The following is a 27,706-nucleotide window of genomic DNA, read 5'->3' as shown; positions in this document are numbered from 1 at the left end:
GGGCGCCGCTTTCCGAGCCGTGGGAGCCGAGCGTGCGAGGGCGGGCGGTGATGGAGACCCGTCCCCTGGGGCCGGGGGCTTCCCGGGGAGTTCGCAGGGCGGCGGGACGGGGATGGGCAGTGCGGCGGGACGGCTCACGTCCCCTCTTTGTTTCTCTCCAGGGTGTTTGTGCTTCTCCGAGCCTCTCTCCCCGCCCCCGACTCTCCCGCCCCCGTCTCTCCCGCCCGACCCGCCGGGACCTCTCCTCTCCGGGCGGCAGCAGAGCCGCCTCGGGGCGGGCGGCGGCAGCGGTGCTGGTGTTGCGCTCTCGCCGTCCAGCCCGCTGGGAACATGGCGACTGGCGGCTACCGCAGCGCCGGGGGTAGCACCACGGACTTTCTGGAGGAATGGAAAGCCAAGCGGGAGAAGATGCGTGCGAAGCAGGCACCGCCGGCCCCGGGCGCACCGGGCGGCGGGGAGCCCCGTCCTGCGGGGGGCGGCCCCTCCACCGAGCTGAACAACAACAGTAACCTGCCCCCCGAGCGCGCGGCGCCCCCGACCGGCGGGGCGCTGAACTGCGTCAGCCTCGCCAGCGCCGCCCTGGGCCGCGGCGCCCCCTCCAAGGAGCCCGCTCGCCGGGAGCCGCGGGGCCGAGCCCGCCGCCGCACCGGGCTCCCCCGAGGGCGAGGAGAAGCTGGCCGCCAAGGGAAAGAGCTCGGGCCCCAGCGCCAGGAAGGGGAAGGGGCAGATCGAGAAGAGAAAGCTGAGGGAGAAGAGGAGGTCGACAGGTGTGGTGAACATTCCGGCCGCCGAGGTGAGCGGGGACGGGGGGCGCGGCCGCAGCGGAGCCGCCGCTGGGGGCGCGGGCGCAGCCCCGGTGCTGCTCTGCTGGCGGGCGCTCTCCGGCCGTGCCCGGGCTCCCCGCGCGGGCCGGGCCCGAGCGCGCTCCCTCCGCCGCGGGCGGCAGCGCCTGCCGGACGGACCGCGCGGCGCTCGGGGCAGGGCGGCGTCCCAAGCGACGGACAGATGGGGTGTCATTTATCCTAAATAAACTAGACCTGTCCTAACTTGCGACTTTTTTTTTTTTTTTAAGTAAGTTCAGACCTTTTGGAGATCAAACTGAGACACGTGCATGTAAAAGTATGGTCGAAATAATAGTAATGAGAGAAAATTGATTTATCAGGTTGGAATAGATGTTCAGGTGTAAATATTATTCAGTTTGGAAACCAGAAGAATTTCCTGCACTGGAAAAAATGTAGTGGTTTGAAGAGCATTTTTTTGAGGCAGAGGAAGATATTTTTATCAGCCAACACCACTGTCCTCTGCGGTTTGCTACTAGTATAAAAATCTGGCATTGATTTGTAATACTCCTAGAGGAATTCAGAAGAATGATAACTAAGCTTTTAGCTTGTTTTGCAGTTAATAAGAAAGGCCACAGGAAACTTTGAACAGAGTTGGATTTCTGTTTACAGTTTTGAACTAGTAATGGTGATCACCATATTTTTGTAGAAAAAAGATTGTAGTTCTTCTGGTTAATATTATGGATTATTAAAGTAAGTCAAGAAAATTAAAGATCTTTGTTTCTGAAGCAGCAGGAGAAGATGAAATTGTGTTCTTCACACCTGAAGTCACTTGTGACATCCTAGGAACTTCCACAGCACACCCTTTCATGTGAGGTGGTCTTGGAAGGTTGAGAAGTGAGTTTCAGGAACAGTAGAAATCTTTATAGCTGTGGTTTTTGAGAACAATTGCTTGCATAGTCTTTAGTTTGAGGTAAAGAGTTTTGGCATAGGTCTTCAGTGCCATTGTTTTGTAAAGTGGTGAATACAAGGGAGTTATTTTAGTTTTTTTTCAGGGTGTGCAAGCCTCATAGACTGTATCTTGTTTGTTTTATATGGACCTCCCTGAAATACCTACCCCTTGTGCCTTTTATAGGAACCTTAAAATGCTGCATCTTTTCTTCTCTAAGTGAACTAGTCCTAGCCCAGTCAGTAATGGTTTTGCACATTGCAGCAGGTGTTTATGACATGGTATTTCAGGGGTCTCTCTTGTGTACCCTGTCCCTAGTTGTACACTCTTTGGTTGGTTGGTTTTGAGCAGTGGATTTCTTTTTGCTCTCTGAGACTAACATCCCAGTTCTCTGAACTGCTGTTCCTTTGGTAGATTTTGGATGGCGTGGTTTGGGGTTTGGTGAGTTGGGTTGTGGTTGGGGTGTCTGTTTGTTTGTTTGGTTAAAGTATTACTCAAAATGTGTCTTGCTTTCCAGGAAAACACATTCCTTGCTCAGCAGCCATTAGAATCCTGTGTTTGAATTTGCTGCATTTTTAAGGATATCTTTATTTATTAAGGGTAATGTGTTTAGGCATTGAGAAACAAGTTCCCACCTGCCTCCTAAACTTTGCTGAGTGTCGCCATGTGTTGGTGCTTCTTGGAAACTTCCTGTACCTTTATGCTAATTGCTTCTTTAAGTAGCAATTAAGCATTTCATCACATTTTTGGGGTCAAATTTTAATAATTGTAGGTAACTGTTGTACAAGGTGTCATTGGAGAAGCTTGCTACTAATAAGTGTTGCATTTTTTACCAGTACATACTTATTCAGATCTATCTCTTTTCAGTATTTCACCTTTCTTAAATGTTTTTATTCCTTTCCACACGCATTCCTAAGAATTGTTTAGCTAGGGAACACTACATCATTCCTGGTAGTGAACAGCTTCAAAAACAGTCTCCAGTGTCAAATGTGAGTACCTACTTACTGGTTAATGCTTTGCAGACTATTTACTTGTCTTTCATACAGCTTTGTAGTCATGAGAAAATGCTTTAAAGTATTGATTCAAGCTGGTCAGCTGAAGTTCTCAGACAAAAGAAGGCTGTGATGTAGCTGATGGCTTGTTGGAGTAATCTGCAACACTCCAGTTTCTTATTGTCTTTCTCACTTGGTGCTAGGCATAGTTTACTGTGCAGTCAATACACAGTGACTTGGTAGTAGTACACCCTGAATTTTACTACTTGTAGCTCTTGATGGTGTATGTTTTAAAATTAGTTCTCAGGAGATGTTATTTTAGAGTTTTGCTGGATGTGTCGTTGTCTTATTTTTCAAGAAAACAATTTTTGTAAGAATGAAGTAGACACTTTATGCTAAATATCTCCCCTTTATGATCATCATGCCACTGTGGTGGAGACCAGTGAGATCCTCTGAAATGAAAACTGGTACCTGTTGAAAAAATGCACTCCTAGAAGACATTAAGTGCCTAAAAGCTTTTGTGCCCAAAAACTGAATACAAAAATAGGTTTTGCCCCAAATAAGTAGGATTTAATTTCATTTGCAATGCAGCTGGAGAATTTATTGATAGGAAAGGTGGCAGAATAAGAACAGTTTGTGTTTTCTAAGTTATCTTGAAACAGGCATGAAAAATGTTAGCAGATTACTTATTAATGATTAATTTCTCTCCTGTTCAATGGGAAGGTAATAGGGCCAGTTCTTAAAGAGTTCTGTGTCTTAACTGTATTTTGTATGGGTGTTGGTGGAGGACAGAAACCACATTGGAAGCTGTGAAAACAGATGGTGACAGGTTTGCTACTAGTATAGGAAGTTGACAATGCTTTGTATTTGGGGACCACCATGACAAAAGTAAAGACTGCTTTTTTACCTTCTCAGCACTAGTGCTTATCTAAGTCATGGTGACTTTTGAAAATGGCTTTGGAAATACAGTGTTTTTCCTTTCAGCACCCGTAGTTTCTTGAAAGTTGGATTTTGTCTGAATATTAAGTGCTGTGGGATTTGGGTTTTGTTGATTCATAACAATTCTTCAGGTTGTAAAAGGTAACTGAATTATATGCAATTACCCTTACTATGTATGTTATCTTCCTTAAATATTAACTTTTATAACCGTTTTTAATTATGTTTGGAATGTGTTTCTCAGTTTGCAGGTACTCACCTGATGCAGGTGTTGAGTTTACTTGCAGCATTTTTCTCATTTACAGTTATGCTAATGCCTATTTAAGAAACACAGAGCTCCTCCCATTATTCACTGACAGTGCTTTATGAGGATCCATATATAGGATAACAGTTATGTTTTGTATTGTTATAATAATTATGTCCAGCTCCAAGCAAGCCACGGTGCACTGGTGAAACTGCAGCTTTACTTTTGTAACTTTACATTTGAGAATTATGCTGGTATAGCTGTGTGTAAGGTTTTTTTTTGGGGTGTTTTTTTTTTTTTTCTGAACTCCAGAAAGGAGAATAACAAATATTTTTGTAGTTACTTTTTTAAAAGTATATATAATATACTTTTTTTTTAATGTCTATATAATCAAAATCTTCGTTCATTTAGGAAGGACAGTTGTATAGCTGGGTTTTGTGTAATATGTGCAGTATAGATAAAGTTTACATTTTTACTTAACCAGATGGAAGTCATCTAAGTTGGGAAGTGTTCTTTTGCTAATAACAAGATGATGAATGATTTTAAAAGGTGTAAGGAATGCTGATCTGTGTATTTGGTACCTGAGGCTGCCAGACCTGAGACACAACAGTCTCCCGACCTGTTCGTGGGAAATACTGGAGTGAAAAGGCAGAAGTGATTCAAATATGGACTCTGCAAAGGATGTTCAGCCAGTCTGTGTTCATCTCTTGTCTTGTGAATAGCAGTAAAGATATAACTTTTTGCATCCCCACTGATGGCTCCCTGTCAGGAGTCTGCCTGTGTGTTTAGAAGGCAGTGCATGTGTGGTGCTTGGTGGGTGTTGTACTGAACAGCAGCCTTGGAAGCAAGCAGAGCAGTGAGTGCTTTCTGTGGGGAAAGAGTTCCTGCTACTAGAGAAGTCCAGTGTGCTCAGTTGAGACTAACAGAAAGTTGCTGTCTTCCAGTTGGAAAAATATCAAGAAAATTTAAGTGCTACATGTGTGGGGCATAGCAATTACTGTGTGTGTTGTAAAGGAATTGAAATCCTTCTCTGAATGGCTGGAAAATAGAGAGGGGAGTGGAATCCTGTACTGGCTGTTGAGCTCTTTTGATTAGAAGTTTGCCTTCAGCATTATCTTTCTTAGTGATTCCCTACCTGAGGATTGAAGTGTCTTCATGTTGTATCTTGAGATTAATGAGGTAGTGTCTTTCCATGTCTAACATCAGTTGTGTTGTAAAACAACTTGTCTGGTTTTGTGTTGAGCAAAAAACAGCCTCAATAAGTGGTTGTTCAAAGTACGAGGAAAAACCCCTGCATCTGACTTATATGCTTACCATTCATGCAGATGTAGTAGTGTTATAGTGGAAGTCTGGAATATATTTATTTGACCTAGACAACCATTCACGATAGGTTAGACCATTCTCTTGCTGGCTTTCTCTAGTGAACACATCTTACTAGGATTCCATTTATGGTTCTTCTTTCAGATGTGGCAGGGTGAATAGAAACATTTTCAGGTTCTAATAAAAGAATTGTATTGAGATTGTTTATATCCATTTTGTTTTTCTTTTAATGCCTTTGTGAATTCTGATTTTAACCAAGTCTCCTGACAATACCTGTTCAAAGGGCATGTTTTCTTCTTTCCATGTTTTTTAGCATATGATAAGCTAATCCTTATTTTTTTCAAGTTTTGTTTTGTTTAAGAGTATGCTTTAATATCCTGACATAGCTAGGTACTGGAAGTTATTTGTCCAAAAAACCAATCATAACTAAGTTTTTAATAAACTTAAAAGTGTGAAAAACTTTCAATCCTGTAGCAGCTTCTAAATCACTGTGTGTGTACCTTCCAAGCCTGGTGTGCCCATCCCGTTGCTTATCACTGGCAAGCCTGAGAGAAAACCAGGTTTGCCTGTGATAAGCAATGGAACTGGTTGGCAAAATTTGATGGACTGTGTGCTTATGAGGTCTGTCAGTCATCCCCATGAGGTGTTGTCTACAGTGAACTGCACTTGAAACAGTCCTACAACGATATACACAGCAAGAGGAACAAGGAAGAGGAGCTTCCTTAATCCCAGAGATGTGACATCATTGGTAAAAGTGAAACCTGGTGGGATGAGTCCTGTGACTGCTGTGTTACAATTACAAGCTCTTCAGGAGAGATCAGGCAGGGAAGGTGAGGTGAAGAGGTGGCATAGGTAATAGAGGGGCTGAAATGTATGGAGCTCAGAGTTGGCAGTGGCACAGTTGAGTGCTACTGAGTAAGGATTAAGGGACAAACTTCATCGTGGAAGTCTTCTATAGGCAACCCAGCCAGGATGACAGCACTGATGAATTATCCTTTAAGGAGCTAAGGAATAGAAATCAGCCACCCTTCTTCTTATAGGGGACCTTAACTTGCCAGATGTTAACTGGAAGCACCACACAGCACCACACAAACAGGTCCAGAGGATTTCTAGAGCACCTAGATGGTAACTTGATATAGATGCTAAGGGAGTTTACTTGGAAGGGGGCCCTTCTTGATTTGTTGCCTTCATCAGAGTGGGGCTTGTGAGTGGAGTGGATTGACTGGTCTGTGGCTGTCTTGGCCACAGTGACCAGGAAGTGATCAAGTTTAAAATGATCATGAGGAAAGCAGAGTTCAGGCTGCTCAGGGAACTGGTGAGTAAGGTCACTTGGGAAGATGCTTTTGAAGGTGCTGTGGTCTAACAGTGCTGGTCTTTTCAGTACCACGTTCCTAAGAGTACCCTGAGCAGGTAACTTGAAAATGTTGGAAGTCGGGCATATGAGACAAAGGGCTAACTTGTCTGAGCAGGGATCTTCTTCTGCAGCCAAGGCAAAAAGGAAACTGTATGTCCAGTGGAAGCAATGTTCATTGACACGGGAAGATAACAAAGATGCTGTTTCACCTCTGTGGGGAGAAAATGGAGAAAATTGGTGTAGCTAAAGCTCAGTCAGAATTGAAGCTGGCCAGAACTGTGGGAGACAGTAGAAGGGGCTTTCTAAAATATGTTGATAGCAAAAGGCAGTGCAGAAATAATATATGTGATGAAGATGGTCACCTTCACCTCAAAAAATGGAACGTAGACATAGCAGAGATTTAATTTTTTCTTCAGTCTTCAACACTGGTGGTGGCCTCTTGGAGTCCCAGTGCCCTGAGCTGGAGAACCACGACTGTGAGAATGATAAACTCCCATTGAACTCCAGTGTCGTAGAGGATTTGCTTTTCCAGCCAAATCCCTTGAAATCCATGAGACCTGATGGAGTTCATCCAAGGATACTCAAAGAGCTGGCTGATGTCATCACAAGACCTCTCTCAATGATTCTGGAATGGTCTCAGGAATCTGAAAAGGTCCCAATCGACTGGAATTTGACAAATGCCCCAATTTTCCAGAAGGGCCAGAAGGCTGCCCCTGGTAACCACAGGTCTCTCAGTTTCTTCAGTTCCTGGTAAAATTATGGAGAGGATTATGTTGGGAGTTTTTGAGAAACACCTGGAGGATAGTGCAGTCATGGGTCACAGGCAGCGCAGGTTCATGAGGGGCAAGTCCTGCTTGTCAACTGAATTTCCTTTTTTGACAAGGTAACTCTCCAGTTGATCAGTGGATGCCAGTTGTGATCTTTCTGGATTTCAGTAAAGCTTTTGATAATGTCTGTCACAGTATCCTTCTGAACAAAACGTCCAACACGGAGCTGGATAAACACATCGTGCAGTGGGTGAGCAACTGTGAGCAAAGGGTTGTGGTGGGTGGAGTTACATTAGGCTGGTGACCTGTCACTAGTGGGGCCCTGCAGGGCTCCATCCTTGGCCCTGTGCTCTTCAACACCTTCATGAATGACTTGGGCACAGGATTGGAAGGAATGCTAAATAAGTCTGCTTGGCACTGAGTTGGGAGGAGCTGTTTATTGCTATGAAGGGAGAGGGACATTGACAAATAAAAGGGCTGGGCAACCACCAACCCTATGAAGTTTAAAAATTACAAGTGCTGGATTCTGCACGTGGGATAGGGCAACCCTGGGCGTCTGCACAAACTGGGGAGTGTTACACTGGAGAGCAGCCCTGTGGAAAAGGACCTGGGGGTCCTGGTTGATGGCAAGTTGGAAGGGCCACTGTTGATTAGTTCCATACAAGTTTGTACTGTGTTCTTAAAACTATATCCAGTTTACACTTATTACATTTATGTAAACTCACGTATGGTTTTCTCTGCAACTTTTCTTCCCCCAGGGTTGGAGTTGTGCATTTAAATAATTTCATTTGAAATACTAAGTGGGTGACTTATTTTTTGTGCTACATGAGGTCATGGGAAATTAAAATAACAACCACAACCCTGATGTTTTATTTCAGGATTTGACTGTATTTGATCGGCTTGCCTGTTGCTATGAAGAACTGAATGGAACATTTAGGTCTCTCTTACTCTAGGACTGAAAATCTATATTCAGCTCTGTTGTATAGTCTTACCATGTAATAATCACATCATCTTAGATGGTAGCTATGTTTGGTACAAAATACAAGAACATCATCCTGAATTAAGGTAAGCTTAAAAAAATAAATTAACCAAAAAAAGCCCCTCAGAGAAACAAAAGTAATGCTGTGCCATCTGCAATTTTTACCTATTTTAATTCTCAACTGTTACTCACCTTTAAACAAACAACAACAAAGGGCTAGGTATGGGCTTCACACAGTGTTTTATGCAGTATTTAATTGATTTTCTTGATCTGAAACCTAAGTAAGTGACTGATGTCTGGAATCTTTTAAGTCAGAAGCTTTTTAGTAGGTGAGAGACTTGTGGAAGCATAGTCCAGTGCAGTGCTGGGTGCTTTCTTTGTGTAGCTATTGAATCTAAGTGTAATTAAGGCTGAAAGGAGCCTCAGGAGGTCTTTAATTCAACCTTCTTGCATCCAGTCTGATCTTGAAAATCTCCAAGGATGAAGTTTTCACAGCTTCTTTGGACAATGCTACCAGGACATGACTGTCCCTGAAATGACAGTTTTTCTTTCTTTTGGTCTGTCCTTTACATTTACATCCATTGTCTCCTGCCATGCACTGCTGTAAAGAGCCTTGGTCTACTTGGTGTCTGCCTGGGACAGTTGGAAAAAAGATGGATTTGGTTTTTTGGAAGAGCAACAATCTAGATGGGCAGAAATGGGTGATGTAACAAGATCTGTAGGTAGAAAGGCAGGATAGCTGGGCAGAATGCATGCAGCACTCAGATGTGGAAAGGTGCTGTGGAATAACAGCCGATTGTATGTGTGGTGTGTGAGCCACAGACATCTGTGAGGTTTGTGAGAGACCATAGTGGGAGGCAGAAGCCAAGGAAGCAGTAGTGGGGAATTCCCCTCTTTCACTGTTCCTCCTCTCAGCACTTTCTGACCCTGCTGCTTATTTTTGTGAATTACAGGAACTTGTTCATGTCCTACTTGTCCACTGTAGTTACTGGTATGTATTTTATGAGCTGTTTTGTGTGCAGTATGCAGTTTAGTGTTTGTAGGAACATGGGATTTCATCTGAAACCTGCACTCATCTGGATTGGTCTCTTCCCACTGCATGCTGTTTGTAAAGTTCTTTAGCTTAATTTTTCCTCTCTGTGCAACAATAAAATAAGACTAATTGCAGTGTGTCTGACTAAAGAACCACCTTGCTCAGTGTCCTGCTCCTATCATGGCCATAATCAGACACATAGGAAAAAGTCTGCAGAAATGTTGCTTGGTGCTTCCTGTGAGATAGTTTTCTAGCCACTTGGCAGTTTTCATCTCAAAGACTTGCAACACTGTATAGAAATTGCTAAATAGACAGAAATTAACATGAATTTATTGCAAAATACTTGTTCAGTCTCCTCTTCAGCTTGTGTAAACTGTTAGTAAGCAAAACATCAGCTGGCAGTGAGGTCCACATTTCTAAGAACTCTCCTAGATGATGAGATACCTCTCTATGATTATTTCCTTCTCTTCCCTGCAGAAACTCAGTGTGGTATCTGTAAGCCTCATGTTATGATCCCTGTTCACCAGTGACTGTATATATTCCTCAAGATTGTTGAGCTTCTCAAAGATGACCTTTATTGCAGAGTTTAGGAGCTAATTAATATTCTTGCACTCTGACAGATTATTAAAAGAAGTGAACATCAAAAAAGGCTTAAACCAACAATATAGGGTGAGCAGCCATTTCAAAAGAGTTCTAGGAGCTCTTAAGTCTGCTTTTAGAACAAATTTAATCTGAATACTCCCAAGATGCAATGAACAGAGTGATCAGTGATACAAAGTATAATTTCAGTTTCTTCCATAAACATACATTTTGTTTTTGCAGGTTGAACTAGGACTTAATAATAATATTGATGAATTAATGAGTGCTTTGCCCAGCCAGAACTATGCCAGTGCCTTATTAGCCTTAGTTGTTTGCAGTTTGGCAGTGGTTGTGCTTGTAGTCTGTGTCCCAGACTGTAACTCACAGATTGAGATGGAGTGTGTGTATTTTTTATTTGTGGCAATGAAGTTCATTAACAGTTATTGACTAAATCCAGTCTGAAATAGGACCATGACTTCATTTTTTCACAAGTCTGATACCAAGAGTCATATTGATCTCTGGTCAGAAAGCAGTGCTTAGCAGTATGAGTAAGGACTCATACTTCTGTTAACTGAGCACCTCTCCTCATTTTGTCTTGTATGATACACATTCTTCACAATGTAGGAAAACAGCCTGGAACCCAGCAAAGATTCCATGTGTGACTACTCTGTTCTTTGTACTTTAGTGACTATTACCTTTTCACATGTAATATTTAATATTTTTTTTTTCCTGAAGCTGGTAGCTGCTACAGGTGCCTCTAGAACACAAAGTCAAAAGCTTATCTTTATTTGTTTGTAGTTTGTTTTCTTTTGAGGAGTAGTTTTGAGTAAGATCTGTTTTGAGTAAAGATCTAGGTATTTTGGAATGTGGAAATTGGAGTGGAACATGGAAGTGCTCGGTCCTGTAGAAAATTATGGTTTAGACCTGTGCTAAATGAGTTGTTTAACTTCTGTCTGTTACACAGCCATATTTAGGGCTACCATTTCTTCCTTCCTATAAAAGCTCTGAGGCCCTTTTGTAAAAAGTTCTCTTTAATGCACTAACTCCAAGATAAAAGATTTTGTGTGTGTGTCTGTAATGTGATACTTCAAAGGACGATTGTATGACACTGTCATTTCAATTAGACAAAAGCTAAAAACATCTGCAACATGATGAGAAATGCTGAAGGATTTAAAAACTGAATGTAGAGACATTTGACAGAGCAAACCTTTGGTTTTATTCTTTAGAAAAATAGCTGAAGATATGATGAATTGAGATGGTCCACATTATTTTTTTTGGTATTTTAAATTACATTCATTTATCCTGTATTATGCTGAGAAGAGGTAAAGGATATGTTTGGAGCATAATCATTAGTTAATGATTTGTCTTTGTTTTTCAAGATGTTTGAGCCTAGAAAATGGTCACATTTCTCTCACAAAGGTAGTAAAGACTGTAGGAATGTCAGAAATGTCGTTTTTCAGATTTGGAGTTCTACAGCCGAATGTTTAAGAAGCATATATTTGGTGTGTTAAGTACTCTGATAAAGCATTCCAATGAAGTATATTGGAATTGGGCACCTTGAGCATTCTTAACAATTAAATTAGGGACCCACACTTGACAACCAAATATTTAGGTGCCAGCATTCAGATATTTCTGAATGGCATCGCTAGAATTTTGTTAGCCCTAACCCATCTGTCAAAGAGTTTCCTATTCAGCCTATTTCTCTACTCTTTTGATCTCTTACTAATAGATTTGAAAAGGACAAAGTCTGTTGTAGTTCTTCATGGCTAGAAAGACATAGAAACTCTAAAGGTAATTTTGTGGAAATAGAAATAAGCTAAAATTAGCAAGACTTATACAGTGAGATACCCTGTATCCTCTTGAAGGTGATGTGCATTGTAATTACCTTGTGTGAAATACTGCACCCCGGGCAGTTGACTTTTACAGCAAAATATAGGAGTTATTTTTAGCCTGAGGCAGAAACTGAGGAGCATCTCCTTATCTTCTTTAGTCTAAAACATAAATGGGTGTTTTAATATATCCCATTTGTGGGCTTGCTTCTTCCTTTCATTTAAAAAAAATTGGGGCTTGTCAGATGTCAAATCAGTTTTGTCAAAGTTACCCAGAGGCTATTTGAATGCAGATGTTGCTAAGCAGCTCAATACAAACAACCACTTCTCATTGCATATTACATTTTTTATGAGAATCAAACCAAGAATTTGGAAATATTGATGTGTTTTTGCATGCATGACATATTCATAGCTGCCATTCCGCTTCCCTTTTTGATTTTCCATATTTTTTGTGGTCTATTTATTTAGAATGATCTGGAGGTTGTTTGTATGTTTTTATGTTCTAAAGCTCTCATCATTTACTACTGGCATGAGCAGAGAGACCAGAAAATGAGATCTGAAGCCTGGATTATGTACATTGTGCAAGCTATCAGTTAATATCTATTCCATTGTTATAAGTGTAAGCATCCCTACAGCCTTGTATTTAGGTGCTACAGCTTATTAATTCAGGTTGAGAATAGCTGTTCTTCTGTTTTGAGATCCTCCTTGGATCAATGTGGAAGGACCAGGATGATGCTCAGGCACTGCTGAACTTGTGGTTAATAAATCATGCTGACCTTATGTGACTCCATATGGAAATAATGCAAAATGTGGGTATGCAAATGTGATACAGTGATGTTCAAGCTGACTCTCAGACCTTTGGATGTCAGACCTTTCCCACTTCTAAGGGTGTTTGGTGGACTTGCCACTGTATTGAGTAAGTACAGTTGTTTTTGAATGAGTGCAGATTGTGCACCTGGTGCATGAGCTTGAGGTCTGTCTATCAGATCTCAGTTTGGAAGGAGCAGTATTAAAAAGAATAGCTTTTGTAGCACTTTGGAAGAATGGAATGGTTTATGTTCCTTTAAAATATACCTGTAAAAATCTTTTTTAAATATGCTTGGATTTTTTAGCCTGAGGCAGAAACCGAGGAGCAATTTACTAGATTCACTGAAATCATAGGAAATAACAAAAAAAGGCGAAACTGAAGGATAAATTCAAGATGTGTCTATCCTGCAATATGTTGCAGGCCTTCAACAAAGATGAAAAATGTCCTGATATTTAAAAAAGCAGATGATAAGGAAAGGTAGCTAAGAGATATAGTTTAGAAGAGATAATTTTGTTGGTGTGTCTGGAGAGAATTGATGAACATGATAAATAAAAAGCAGCTCACTAAACAGAGGTGATTTTCTCTCATGCTGTTGATTGGTTTATCTTTTGTTTTAGTTTTTTGGTCTCTTGAATACATGTTGTATCCAGTGCTCATACTTGCACATAAGATGGTATTTATAAAGACTTTTGCATTTCTTCATAGTCTGGAGACTGAGATAAACTTTTTTGAAGAATACTGGGAAAAACCAGGCAGGGGTGCATAAGTGTTAACTGTTTTAAATCTGCAGTGACTATATGGCTGGATTTTCCCTTCATTTTCCACAGCACCTCCAAAATGAGTATGAGATAGATAAAACTTTGATTGGAAAATAGAGGTGAGCATGTGACAAAGAGAAAGTAGAGCAGCAGTATTTGAGTGTCAGAAGGGAGAAAGGAAAGTGTGTTCCAGTCAAGTTACATATTCCGTGTTTTTTAATTATAGGTTCCAAAATGGAAGGTTTGTTACAGCCACTCTTAAAACACAGGTGACCAAAATTTTTGTTCATATAAATGTGTGTGAATATAAGCTTAAATATGAAAATTAGTTTGGTTACATTTTTACTAGCCAGTATTTAAAATTACAATTTAAATACACCTCTTTATTTCCCTATGAAATTGAATTGGTAGCATTTATGCAACCTATAGTTCAGGGTAGAGTTCTAAATCTGAAATAAATGGTAAAGAGTCTTTTTTTTCCCTGTTTTGTTGTTTGCCACAGTCATTGGTTCTCCATAGAGAGACTCCAGTGGAAGCTTGGAGGGACTGTATGAACTAGGATCTGTGGCTGGACTAGTATTTGGCCAGTATCAAGAGCTGATTAGCAAAAAAGAAATAAGGCCTGTAAAATAATTTTCCACAGTTTTAAGTGGATTTTTTTTCCATTATAGTCTACTTTTATTCAACTTAGAGAATTAAGATTTTTCTGTCTTTTGTGCAGGGATGGTTCTTCTGCTTGGGCACTGTTTATTAGGAAGCTGCACTAATTAATCATGAATTAATCCCCTAAAATATCACTGGATATGTTCTGCCATAAAGGGGTTTCTATCAGGAATTACAGATGCTGCCTTATATCTGGAACTCAGCCTAGACCATATTTTTCTAGCTGTCCTCGTGTGCATGAGCTGTTTGTAGGCCAGCACTCTGTGAACTCATAGGTGATGGGATGTAAGAAGTGAGCTCAGAGGGACTGGTGCTGGCTTGGGGAGCCAAGTGCACTGAATGGGATGAGTGTGGGTGTGTGCTGGGTGGGAGGGGAAGCTGCCTGTCCAGACAAAGAAGCTTGGAGGACGTAGTGGTAGGTCACAGGTATTTGTGTCTAGGGATAGCCATCAGACTCCAAATTCAGCTTTGCCTCTAGGCTTGAACCAAAGCAAGTGCAGTTGGTTTCATTTGAAAGGTCTTGGCTTTGAATCAGCTACAGGTCCAAGGAATGACATGTTTTCTCTGTGATAGGCAGCACTTCCAGAGAGGACTATAAATAATGTAATGTAATTATGGAAATACATTCCTTGAAATATTTTACTTTTGAGAAAATTATGAATTTTCTAGTCAGTGTTTCATGTGTTAGCAGCTACTGGTACAAGTTGATTTGAAAGGTGCAATTGTAACTGAAAAAGAGAATTTCTTGGGAACAGAAGAAAAGTAATCACTTTATTTTCTCACTTTTTTACTTCTAAGAACTTGACTAAAATTTAGGTGGCATGCCTCATGTCTGTAAGAGGACATTCCCTTTATTGGTTGTAGCCACAGGTTTTATTTAACAAGAACAGTCTCAGAATGGCATGTTCAGTCATGCCTTAACTGTATGACAAACAAAATGCCTGAAGCACATAGAGATAACAGCAAATGGGGACTGTATTCTAGCAAAGGGACACTGGCTCATTAAACAATAGTGTTCATCCCTGGTATTCCAACCCTTTATTTTCCTTCTTCCCTCAAAATTCTGGCACTGCCAGTATCTGGTGATAGGGTACTCCAGCCATTAAGAGGTGAGAGGATGTGAAGCCTATATGCCTGACAAGTTCATTTAAGGTAAAAACATGTTACACCAATACAACATTTCCTATTGATCACTGAGAGTATTTAATTTGTAACAAATCTTTTTCCCAAAGTACGACAATGAAAAACCCTACTTTAAATGCACCCATTTGAAGTGTAGCTAGCCATCTTCAAAAGTCCTTTGGGGGGTGTGTGTGTATAATGAAGCAAAGTAGGAGGGTGGATAAAAGCTGGAATAATCTTTAAGGTTTAGTTTTAAAACTTCATCTTAAAGATGAAAAGAAAAAAGAGTAGAGGTACTGGTATTTGAGCCTTTGTTTGGCTTCATTTAGAGCAAGCAGGTAGATTTTCCATTTTACAAAGTAGCTGGTTGCTTTATTTCTGATTTGTTTTGTAGCCTGATCCTCCATTTATCTTAGTAATTTGTTTCTGACTAATATTTTAATAGCTTGTTAGGTACCATGTCCACTTCTGTAATCAATGTATGATTTATTGTTTTTCATTCTTTAGTGTAGTATCCAATTTAATTAAATGAGACTGACTGTTTTCGTTAGTTGTGGCAGCTATTTAATTCTTAATTTCACCAAAACTCCTGGGTGTATGCTTCTAGGGATTTATTTCTTATTTATTTCTTCATGTTTTCATTCTCAGTACAAGTTTGTAATGTTTATGCAAAGGTCTATGGTTGTAGAAAAATTTTTATTAAATTATCTTTTGAAGTTTTAATGGGTTGTTGTTTTTAAAGATTGTGTGCTGGGAACTTTAAAATAAAACATCCTTTTAGGCTGTGAATGCATTTTGCATGCCTTGGACTTTTTTTGTGTCTCCAGGTATGTCTGAGGTAGAGCAAAGGTCAAATGTTAACCATCTCCTCAAGTTACGTTTCAGATTAAGAAGACATGAATGTCAGGAATTTGCAGGATTGAGTTTAGTGAGGCCAGTAATGTCAAAGTATTAGCTGAAAAAGTGAGGAGGGGAAGAAGGGAATGTGGCAAGAGGGAGGGGGGTATTTTGCAGATACTTAAATATACTTCACCCAGGGCAGACAATGTGTTACATGGGATCTCAGAACTGGTGGTGTTGGGATAAAAAAGTGTGTTGTTTGTATTTTACTTAAAAATTAGCTTTACTAGCTGTGGAATGGTTTGGTTCTGAACAAAATTAACATTTGCTGCTGCTTGGATTTTTTTTTTTTTGTTCTGACTTTTTGTGAAATGTTTTAACACCTTTGAAAGTCTGTGGAATTGTGATAATGGATGTTCAGGTTTTTGGGTATTTTTCTTTTTTTAATTGGGAAGCTTTGCAAGACTGTGCTTATTTTCTGCTTAAATGCATTTGCTGCTTATAATTTAAATGAGTTCATAGATGAGTGCTTTTTACTTTCAAGATCAATCCTCTTCAAAAGATGGAGCTGTCCTTGAAAGGTGGATTTGTAAAAAGGCATTTATTTCCAGAAGGCTCTTTTTATTGTTCAGACCATAATCCTGTACTCTAAATATTTAATTTAGTAGTCGGGGTGTTTTACACACAGTTGGATTGAATTCCTTGGTTTTTAGGGAATGTTGAACTTGAAGATGATGGTCAAGTCAGTTGTTGTTGAAATATAAGTAGATATCTGCTGATGTAATCAACTGACCCAGGACTTGAAGAACTTGCCAGGAATTCAGTCCATACAGTGATGTTACATTTAAACTTGCTACTGTGTTGGAGCAGTTTACTCGTTGTGGGTATGTCACGATGCTACAGGAGCAAAACCTGGACAGAAGATAATGGGAGGGAACAGTTTCCACTCAACTATTTTAAAGTATTTGGAAAGAGAACTGCAGAGCTAAGTGAAGACTTGTGAATTTTTGTTTTAAGCTTTAGTGCCTTTTGTTACAAGATACTTAAATGGGCCTGTAATGAGGCAGAAGGAATTGTTTTGGCTGCTTACCCATTTCAGACATTTGGCAGCTGCCTGTTTAGTCCCCATAAAAAGTCCTTGATTGTCTCCTCTTGACAGTAAATAGCAAGAGGAAAAGGTGTGAAGCTTATACACTGGAAATCTCTGCTGTATCTGCTGCTAGAGTACTGTACCAGAAATGTGCACATCACTTCCAGATGTTAATGTCTGGTAGGAGGACTAAGTGTAGTTTGTTTTGAGAACCGAATACAATTAAATTCACTCAAGGGTATGCTTTTTTTCACTTGAGCTTACTTTGAAGGCAGCCTTAATTTCCAAGTCAAACTCTACTGATTTTATTTTATGCTGCCATGAATTGGTCAGAAAATTTCATTATTTTTGTCTTTGGTTCCTAGTTTTGCTCAAATATCAATTTCCAGCATGGCCTTTGTCAATACAGTCACTGCTTACTATAGTTATTGGCTGAAAGTTTACTTGTTTTCATCAAATAGTCCTTTCATATTGAAGGGGGAGGGTCAGGGAATCCTCTTGAGAAGGTACTTTATAATGCAGTCAAGAGCTACACCTGTGTATCCATTAACTTCTCACTAGATCATATAGCAATACACATGGAATAGGATTTGCAGTCTCCATGTGACTGTGTTGATTTTCCAACATTTGTCTCTATGTTGGTTTTCCTTTGCAGCTTTTAATCCATGAGTCCCATTTCTTCTTTTCCTTGCATCTGAGAAAGTTGCTGCTCTCAATAATAATTAAGTTACAAATTCCAATGAAAGGCCAATAAAAGAAGCAATCCAACTAATATGCAATTGAAGGAAATGCAGTGTCAGTGAAGGCACTGAGAGAAAGGAGCAGAAAATAATTCATGGAAGGGAGAGAAATTTCTGATCTTGGCAGTTTTGATTTGATTTCAGTGAACTAGAAGATCACAAATCCATTGGAAGCTGACCTTTATTGGATTTGGTGCATTTGGAACACCTTTGCTCAACATCTAGTCTTCATCATATAATGTGTGATATGAGTTGTGACTTTACTGTGTATCTGTTTACATAGCCAGTAGAGTTAGAGTTGGAACAGTGAAGCAGTGAAGGTACATTTGGATAGGGCAGCTCACTTTTTGGGTGTGGGTAACTTTAGCAAATGTCACAGGAAGAAGTATATTTCTGCCCAGAAAAATGTATGCATTTTAAGCAGTCCATCTTTCTTCATTCCCCTAATGAATAATAGAGAATCAGCTGGCTCTTTCAAAACCATAAGCTTTAGCTTTTAAAAGATTTTCCTTTGCATATTTTAGGAGAACTTTTCAAATGCATCCGATTAGTTGTTTGTGTGGACTTTTTTCCAGATTGTTTGCTTCTGCACATTTTTTTAGATGCATCTTTGGACTTGTGCCTGAATGCTTCTTTACACAGACCTTTGAATTACAGAACATTTTGTCTGAATCATCTCAAAAAAGCAGAATTGATCTCGTTGTTGCCCAAATGTAAGAAAAATAAAAGCGGAAGTGGACTCTGAGATTTCCATTTTGGGGGGAAGTGGGTGACAGGACATGGAAGATAGATCAAGCAGCCCTGCTGGCTCTGTAAATGCATAGAAATGTTGATTGAAGGAGGCCTTTGGAAGTCTCAGAGCAGTACTTTTAGCAACCCTGGATCAGGTCAGCCTTGGCTTTGTCTTAAAATGGCTTGAGAACCTTTAAGGATGGTCTCTCGACTGTCTCTCTGAGTAACCTCACCCAGTGCTGTGCTGCTGCTCTCTTACTGAAATAGTGTTCCTAGTATCCCGTTGAGGCATTTTGTGCCCTTTGCTTTATCATCTGCTGCTTCTGGGAACAGCCTGGTTCCCATCCTCTTTGTAACCAGCCTTCAGATAGTTTGAGCTTGCTCTTCAATTGCTCCTTGACTTCCTCTTTAGCAAGCTGAACAAGCCCTGCTTCATGTGTTCTTTCTCTGAAAACCATCTCTAGTTTCTTTTCCTGCTGTTTACTTCATTTGCTGTTTTCAGAAATTACTCTGATTTTGTAGTTTAATCATATTTAAATCAGAGTAAAGGGAGTATAAAGCATTGTTTATTATTTTTGTTGGTTTTCTTAATCTTTCTTGTAAGTGAGCTGAAGCATATCTGAGAAAAGTGTCTTTTTGTTGGTTCTCCTTGCTGGAGTTACTGTTCATCAGACGCATATCAGAGAGACTGGGGGTTGTTCTTTTTATAAAGGAATAAGAAAGAAAGAATTACCTGTTTTTCAAGGTAACTACCTCAGAAGCTATTAAAACTTCACATTTTCTCAGATCCTTTTCTTTCCATATGTTTCAGGCACCTAGGGACCTTAATTCAACTGTTCTTTCAAAAAAGGAAATCAATATGAATCCACAAATGATATGTCCAATGCAGTAATTTTAAGTAGGAGATATTTTTTAGGTTGTTCCTCCTTCTTTAAACTGAAGCATTTTAGTTGGAACCAGAAGTATTTCTAGTAACAAAAATACTCAGTGCTGATTTGGATAGATATGTGTTCTCATATTTATAGTATTTTAAAGAATTCTGGTAATGCTTGCAGGAGCCATCTAGGAGACTCATAGTCTTGATGAATTATGGAATGCACATACAATGTATCTGTTATCCAGTTACAGATAGTTTAAATTTGAATGTGAAAACAGCATTAAGTGTTTATTCTGACTAGTAGAAAAATGTAATAACTTTTCAAATCTATCCCAATATCTTAATCATCTGATAGTGCTTGATTTTATAAAAGCTGAGTTCCGCCTTTGTGCTGATAAAAAAGTACTTACTCCACTATTGTGAGAAGATTATTTGTTCTTTATAAAAGTTTTAAGGTATGTTTAGTAATAGAATGCTTTGCTTGGTGGGTTTTTTTTGCAGGATGGTTTTGAAAGCTGAATGACACTACTGGTTGTGAGTAACTTAGCTTAGTGTTTTCAAGAATGGTATTTTATTTCCTTAGTTTCCATTCAGAAAGCCAAATTCTAATCAAGTGCTTGATTTAGTTGTAGAGCCCAAATCTGAACAAGTCTGAGGAAAGCTCAAAATAATTTTGTCATTTTAATACTGGTTCATATTATGCTTTATTTGTCTATAAAATGGCCCAGGGAACAAGAGCTGACTATTGAGATGCTTAAATGCCTTTTCATTTGACAGTTTTTCAAGGGAATTTTTCAAGGGACATATTCAAGTTGTCTCTGTCTTCCAGTAGTGGAAAACTGTGACATCCATAATCTAAAATTTACAGATGGGATAAAGCTCAATAATAATCATAATGTTAGAGTGGTCATAAAGTCCATTTGATTTTATTGTCTCCTCAAGTAAGGCTAAATAGCATGTTCTTCCCCCCCTCAATACTTTTTTCTTTCTTCATGACTTATATGTAAAAAATGTAGTTTAATTTCTTAAGTATTTTGCTATTAAACTAAAGGTCGTGTGAGAATCCCCAGGAATCGGCTGTTTCCCAAGAATGTGACTCCTGAAAGATGGTTTGTTGTAACATACTGCTTCTGCAGCCATGATGTGCTGCATGTCAGAGTAAATTAGAGCACAGCTTATTCATTCTCCTGCTACATCACAGGAGTTGGGATTTTGAATACCCATTACTCCTTATTCTTCAGAGTTCATTAATAGTTTTGGACCATAAGTAAAGTTCTAGGTCACTGGCCCTTTACCCGTTAGTGTTAATGGAGCCCTTTTTAAGTCTACTGGAATGTGAAGAATGAAGTTTTACTTCCCTTTTTGGGAACTCCTAATTTTTGCCAGTTGTACGATTACTTCAAGTTTCTACATTGCTTTAAGGAATAAAAGAGTATCACTAATTTATTTACTATGAATAATTAGAATTTACAACACAAAGAAATGACATTTAAGCCTTAGCCTTTGAGGAAGCTAATTATCATGTATATGAAGATTCCCTAGAAGATGGGAACTGAATGCTGAGAAGCCTTGTTTTAATGAGACTGGTTTAAATTTCTTTTTTTATGTTAAGGCCTGTCTTTATTCTGATGCCCTACTCATTAGCTGAACAGAAAAGTGAGATTTGAGTGAACAACTACGAAATTATTTTAAGCAAGCAGGTCTCAAATAATATTTTAGAAAAAATCAGCAGTTGAATTTCAAACTGAGATGTACAATTCGGGTCTTTAATGTAAATTTGTCTTTTCAAATATCAGTTCAAAAGTAGCAGCTTCAGGTATTGTAGGATTTTGCCAAGTTACACTCCTTAGTAATTTTGAGAAGTACAAACAGGTTTAACTTGGTGTATAAACTATATTGCAATCAGTATTTTTTGCTTCCCCGAAACCCCCTCGCATTATCTTATTAAAACAGGCTTTGCATGTTGATGGTTGTGGTTTTTCAAGGAAAAAGATCAGGAGGAGTGAGAAGGTTCTCTTTTGTGTGTGTGTGTGACTGTATCCAAGTTACTATCCGTAACCCAGGTTTTGTTCTGCGGCAAGCTAATTTAAATCCTCCTAGGAATGCACAAGATCCTTGCCAAAGGGTTTCACCAAGCAATTGAATGCTGCGTTTCAAAATAGGCATTCTTTACAAATACTTCTATTAAAATTTTTGTCTTTAAGAATAGACTGTAGCAGTGCATGTGCTTTGTGGCAAATAGAGGTAAATGTTTAGTCTGTGCTGTTGAATAATTGAAAGTTCAGCATGGGCAGCTTTGCCAGGAGTGTTGCTCACTGGAGGGTGAGCATATGAAGAAAACCACAAATTAAAGCACTCTAGGAATGTAATAAATAAAACAAACCATTGGATTGATTAAAGAGAAAACAAAAAATTACAATTCTTGTCTCTTTTTAAGAATTTATAAGTAACTTATGTATCAAAGCCATCAGAGTCAGATAAATCCTCAGTGTTTCCAACACTTGACTCCACACACAGATAAACTTCTCAACCAGTAGTTTTCAGATTTTTCCTCTGGAAGTATACAGCAGCATCTCTTACTGAGAACTGTGGCCACTGCAGATTGGCTTGGACCTGTCCTGCTCTCAGTAGAACCTTCATTCATCTGCCAGGGAAGATCCTGCTTTAGACTTGGGGTTGTGGTTAGTGATCAGCTGTGATGGTGTTAGTATTGGGTTCTGTGCCTCTTATGTGCCTATCTCACTTAAGGCAGAGTTACTAATAGGGTGTGCTGTTAGCTCATTACAGTGGGAAATAAGGGGTTGTTTTAAACAATAGGTTTGGATACTTTAAATGAATGTTTTTGGTTCTAAGGTCTGGTAGCATGGCCATGGCCAAGTGCTACATTTCATTTGGAGGACCCATCTGACTTTAATGTGCAATTCTTTTCCTCAAACAGTTATTCAGTTATGATGTAAATCATGTTGTATCTTTCTGGTTAGATTGGTATTATTATGCTACATTGATTAGTACTTGCCATTAGGAGTACATATTGAAGAAATATTTCTATTTTCTGCCCAGTGGAAATCAGTGTAAGTATTCACATTAAGAAAGGCTTTTCTAGGGAGTTGGTTCATGTCCATTAAGGATAAACATTTGAAAATTACCATGTCCAGAAAACTTTCAAAGGAGTTTTCCATAGTAGTCTCTGGTCTGGTAATACTGATTTCTAAGAAACCTTGGAATACTGGAGAAGTTTTCAGAGAATTTGATATATTTTATAATTACAAAAGCAATTCTAGGTTCATAAATCTAGATCAGCTAGATAGGAGTCAGTTCTAAGTAAATTAGTGGGAGATCTATTTTACCTAATTTTCTTGACTAATGAACAGGCAGTGTAATTTAGCAGGTCTTTTTTTCCTAGTATTTTAATTGAGACAATCACATACCTCTGTTGTAGTTGTATATATACATGTGTATAACTACATATATACATATGTATACATATGTATGTCTTGTAAATAGCTTGAAGGCAGAGGTTGTAAGAAAGGTAGTTAGTAATTTTCATTAAGCTAACAGGGAATGTAGATGAACTAGTGAACTAGTTTCTTCAGTAGGTGTGATATAGTGATTGAAGTTAATACTCTGGTGCAGTCATTTGGATTAAGGTCAAGAAGGGAAAAGTGTAATTTGGGAACTGATATTCTTTGCTTAAAAAAAAAAAGCCTGTAATCGAAGTGACATAAGAGCAGTTGTCCTTGTTCAGGAGAAACGTTCCAGAAACATCCTAACATCTTTTCTTGGCAGGGATGAGTGGGAATGTGTTTGAAAGCAAAGCAGATATGGAACAACTTTTTTTATTTCCTTTTTTTTTTTTTTTTTTTTTTTGACCACTACCATCTCAGATTTGAGCTATATTGTGCTTAGGGGAATTCTTGATATGTACCTATGTCTTCTGCTGGAGAGCCAGCATGCTGCAATCCCATACATGTGAGAGCAGAATTGCCCTGCTGCTTATGCTTGTTTCTCCCAGTTTGCTGTGCAGCTGCAGGTGGTTTCTGTGAGATGTATGCATGAAGGTTGGTGAGGATAAATGTGTTCTTGGTGCGGTTTGTTATCCTTATTTGTTGTTTCTGTTGCCACTGCAACTCTTCCTGCAAGTAGTTTGCTATTGAAAACTCTTAGAAATTAGGCTGCAGGGAGCCCTGAAGAACTGTCCAGTTTGTCATCTTGTCCCAACAGCATTCTTACACCTGTGTTATTCCTGATATTTATCTTCCATTGATGTGTACTTTAAAATCTCCAGTGATAAATATTGTTTTTCTAGACAAGCTGCTCTATGCCCCTTTTTGGACGTGGCTTTTTGCATGTTGTTGGGTTTTTTTTCTGTAATGTACTTGTTGTTCTTGCAACAAAGTCTTACTAGATTGAATGAAATGCATGAGTGAATCAGTCTGCATCCTATTTGCAAGGTGTGTTTTTGTTTTCACTAATCCAGTTGGTTGTTTACAAAGTGAGCTGAGATTTTGGGAGAAAACCTTTTGTATCAGTAGTGAATGACTGTGAAAGCCCTTGTAGGTGCTTGCTGCATAGATGTACCTGTGTCTTGCTTCCCTCTCCACAATTTAGAAGCAGTTTTCAAACACAAACCATAAATAGCAAAGGAGCTACAGAAGAGAGTCAGAGCTTTCATTATCCTAACTCCATTTAATAAGATCTACATATTATAGAAATAAAGAGAGCCAGAAAAATCCTAGACCCCACTTATATTCCAGGCATATGCTACTGCAGCTAAATTATCAATACCTTCTTTTTATCTTTACAAGCTATGTCATAAGTACACTTTAAAAAAAGGCATAGAAGTATGTATGTGTACAAAGCTCTACTTATAAAAAGGACTTCCCTGTTCAAAAATGTGGAAAATTTTTCTTAAAGCAGAAATAAGAGAATACTAAAATCCTGGCAGTGTAGGGCATATGCAGTACCTGTGCTATGATCCTTTGCGGTCTTGTTTTAATGGATATTTTTTCCTAAAATGACTTGCATACGTTAGCAGGAGAAGTCACTAATGTGAGGTATGCTATGTATACAAGGTATACATATTTTAATGTGTTTTTGTATATTGTGCCAAGAGAGGGGTAATTCATTACAAATTTTGCATGGTGTTAGGCCAGGTCCTTGTGCTGTCAGTTATGTTTGTGCACCTGTCATAATAAAGGGCAAGTGGCAGCTCTGAAGATTTACATTTTTGGGATTAATTGAATTCATTTACTGTGGGATCAGGTAAACATGCCAGGACAGAAGGATGGGCAGTGCATGTATCAGGAAGAACAGAAGATGAGGCTGGGCTGTTTGACCAGACTGTAGGTATTTCTGACCTCATGCCGTTTGTGTTGGACAAGACAGGTTAAGTCCAGCTTGTTCTTGTCTCTCCATTCTGTTAATTTATATTTGTGTTGCAGTCTTCTTTGAGTTGCAATGGCCCTGCTGCATGTGGAGCCAAGAAGAAGGAGGAGAGTGTTAATCCAGTGTTTGACTCTTGATGGGCTTTTTACCTGGGGAATGTTAACACAGCGCTGTGCCGTGATGTGGCATGGTGGTGAAACTTCCAGTGGTTGGATGGATGAGTTCTGCAGCTCTGTAGTAGTCCTCCTTTTCCAGCTTAGAGTAGTAGCAGCTGTGCAGGTTACAAGGGGAAAACTGTTCTGTAGCACATAGAGCCTGCAGATTCAAGAAGTCACCCAAGCCTTGTGCTGGAGCTCTGAAGTCTGAATTAGTAGTTTGTTTCCCTCTAAAAATAAATGGTGTTTAGTATTATCAGTGACGCTATTTCTATCCCAAAAAAGTTAATTATGTTTAATGTTAGTATGTGCTTTTAGATGAATTTCTGTTGAACCCATATTTCTCTGGTTTGAATTGCTGAGATTTTAATTTTGTGAGATTTTTATCCTTTTCCATGTCCAGACTGCTTTAGATCCTTGCTTTACCTGACTTGCCTGTGGTGGTCCTGGCACCCATTTGATCCTGTAGTTGGGTAGACCAAGGTGTACAAAATACCATTCACTTTTCATAGAGGTACCTTTCTGCTAGGAAATTACCCTGACATGATTTGCCAGTGTCCATGAGGAGATGCAGAGGATTGGTAGATGGCCCTTGTGCAGGGGCAGGAAAGAGGGAGTTGGAGTATATCTAAATGGACACTTGCTGATTCTAGCTGTTGTGGAACCTCAGCCCTTGCCCATTATGTTGTTAAATTTCTTAGGAATCTTGGGGGAGGGAGAAGTCTTGTTTTCTTGGCTGGACAAAGCGGTTGCAGGGGGACATGAAAATAAAAAAAATAGGAAGCAGAAGTAAAATCAAAGCAATGCAGAGTTATTTCAGTGTGGAAATAAAGTTTGGCTCAACTTTAGGGTGAAGGTTCAGTTCTGATTGTATCTAGAGTAGTTTCCTTTCTTTAAATTGTCTAGTGCCCTCACACAGTTAGTCATAGATATGCAGAGAAACTTTGCGTTTCCACATTATTTTAATATTGTTTGTGAGACTTTAGGATTCCTTGCTCTTCCAGATCTACAGCCAAAAGTCATGTGGCAGGGAAGGGAAAGAGTTTTAAATATTTACTGAATAGAAAACTGTATATATAAATCCTTCTGCTAATTTTTGTTTCATTTAGTGCAGGTGCTAAAAGGTTAATAACTACCCTATCACATCTATTGTATCAAGAGATTCTTTTCTAACCTAAAGCAATGTTAATTTCCATTTAAGGAAGAATGTCTGCAGGAGCCGGTGGTATTTACTAACTGCGCCTGTAAAAACATTCCTTTTCACCCTCAGATGCTCACTCAGCCTTCTGTTTTCCAAGCGTCGTTATTACAGGCTTTAGCTCGTAGTCTGAGAAATGTTTTAATAACGTGAACAGCACAATCCTCATTCCTGACTCCTCCTCGGATACTTCTTTACTTCCTTTTCTCTGGTTTGGATTGGACTAAGAGTGCAGCAGTAGCTGGGGGGGATTTATTTTGTTGTTTTTGTGTGTGTGTGTGTCCTCCTGTTAAGATCCCTCCTGTAGCATCAGTTTATATTTGAAAGGGGTTTTTTGTCATTAAGATTCTTTAAATCAAGGGACAAAAGTCTGATTTTAACTCTCATTTGGCTGTGATAGGTAATTATATGAGACAAATTGAGTGGAATTCCATTTCCAGTGTTATCAACTCATGTGAGTTCCTCTCCTTGTCCTCTTTGGTCAGAGTGACAGGCTGTTGGGCTGGACACAGCAGTGGCTCAGGGCTGCTCCATGGCAACGGAATGAATGCTTCTACCCTGTGGTACCTACAGGCTGCCTGTAATTGTTTACCTTTCTTTCACTGAGGAATGGTAAAGCTTGAATTACCTTTTGTTTACCACAGTTTGGTCTACAGAAAACAACACATGTGAACAGTTACCATGGCAAACATGATGCATGTTAATTTTGCATCTATCTTAACCTTAACCTCACGCTTTCATTACACTCAATAGAAAGGGGGGAAGGGGTGTAGCCCTTCTGTTCTGTGCCTCAGCAAGGGAGACCTTTGCCAGTGCCTTGGTCTGGAGCACAGAGCAAATCTGTGTCACCTTGTAGCAAAGTTTCCCAGTCACCAGTAATGGGTAGATTTCTGAGTATTTCAGAAGAGGGAACTTTACCCAATATTCCTATTTTGAAGTTAAGAAATGCATGGGACAGTTGATGTTATGAATCAAGATATTAAATGCTTTATAAGCTGAAATCTTAATGATTTGCTTGAGATGTCTCATCTCAGGCTCCTTGCTTGAGCTGTTGTCTGTGTCTAGATGGGGTGACACACAAATAATTCATGTCTGAAGACCTGGCCAAGGCATACACTATATTGTATGCAAGTAACTCTATAGCTAAAAAAAACCCCAAAATTCTATCAGTCACTCAACAATTAAAATAACAGTAACAGAAAATTGCCTTTTTTGTATAAATTCTGAACTGGTGAATGTAAGCTTTTATTTATCCAGCATTTTCTGTGTTTTATTTATTCATGCTTTGTTCTGGTTTGATTTCCTGTAGAAATAGCATTGCTCTTTTATGGAATGAGTGACAGTAGTGTAAGGTTCCAGTGAGTGAAGTTGTTTTGGACCAACTGTGTGACGTGACTCATTCCTCCCATTATGATCCTGTACTATGATTTCCTCACACCTGGATGGGTTTGGTTTTCTGTCTATGCATGTTGTTCTCTGCTCTGAGGTCATCATATTCAAATGCTACTTTTGTATTCTGGTACTGTTTAGCGTGCACATGAAATACTCTTTAGCGGCAAAGTCTTGTCTATTTGCGT

At 39.3% G+C, this 27,706-nt stretch overlaps 1 protein-coding gene across 1 annotated transcript in view; it reads left to right on the top strand.

The window, feature by feature from the left end:
• Positions 1 to 266: 266 nt before the first annotated feature.
• PAWR (pro-apoptotic WT1 regulator) overlaps positions 267 to 27,706 on the top strand; it is a 72,116-nt gene continuing 44,676 nt past the window's right edge. The window contains 2 exon segments of the mRNA XM_036400159.2: positions 267 to 623; positions 625 to 793. Of these exon segments, the coding sequence (XP_036256052.1) occupies positions 331 to 623; positions 625 to 793 (462 nt within the window). The 5' untranslated portion in view covers positions 267 to 330.

Source organism: Molothrus ater, chromosome 5, assembly GCF_012460135.2.
Source record: "Molothrus ater isolate BHLD 08-10-18 breed brown headed cowbird chromosome 5, BPBGC_Mater_1.1, whole genome shotgun sequence".
NCBI classification, from domain to species: Eukaryota; Metazoa; Chordata; class Aves; order Passeriformes; family Icteridae; genus Molothrus; species Molothrus ater.
This window is presented reverse-complemented; position numbering and strand designations above follow the sequence as displayed.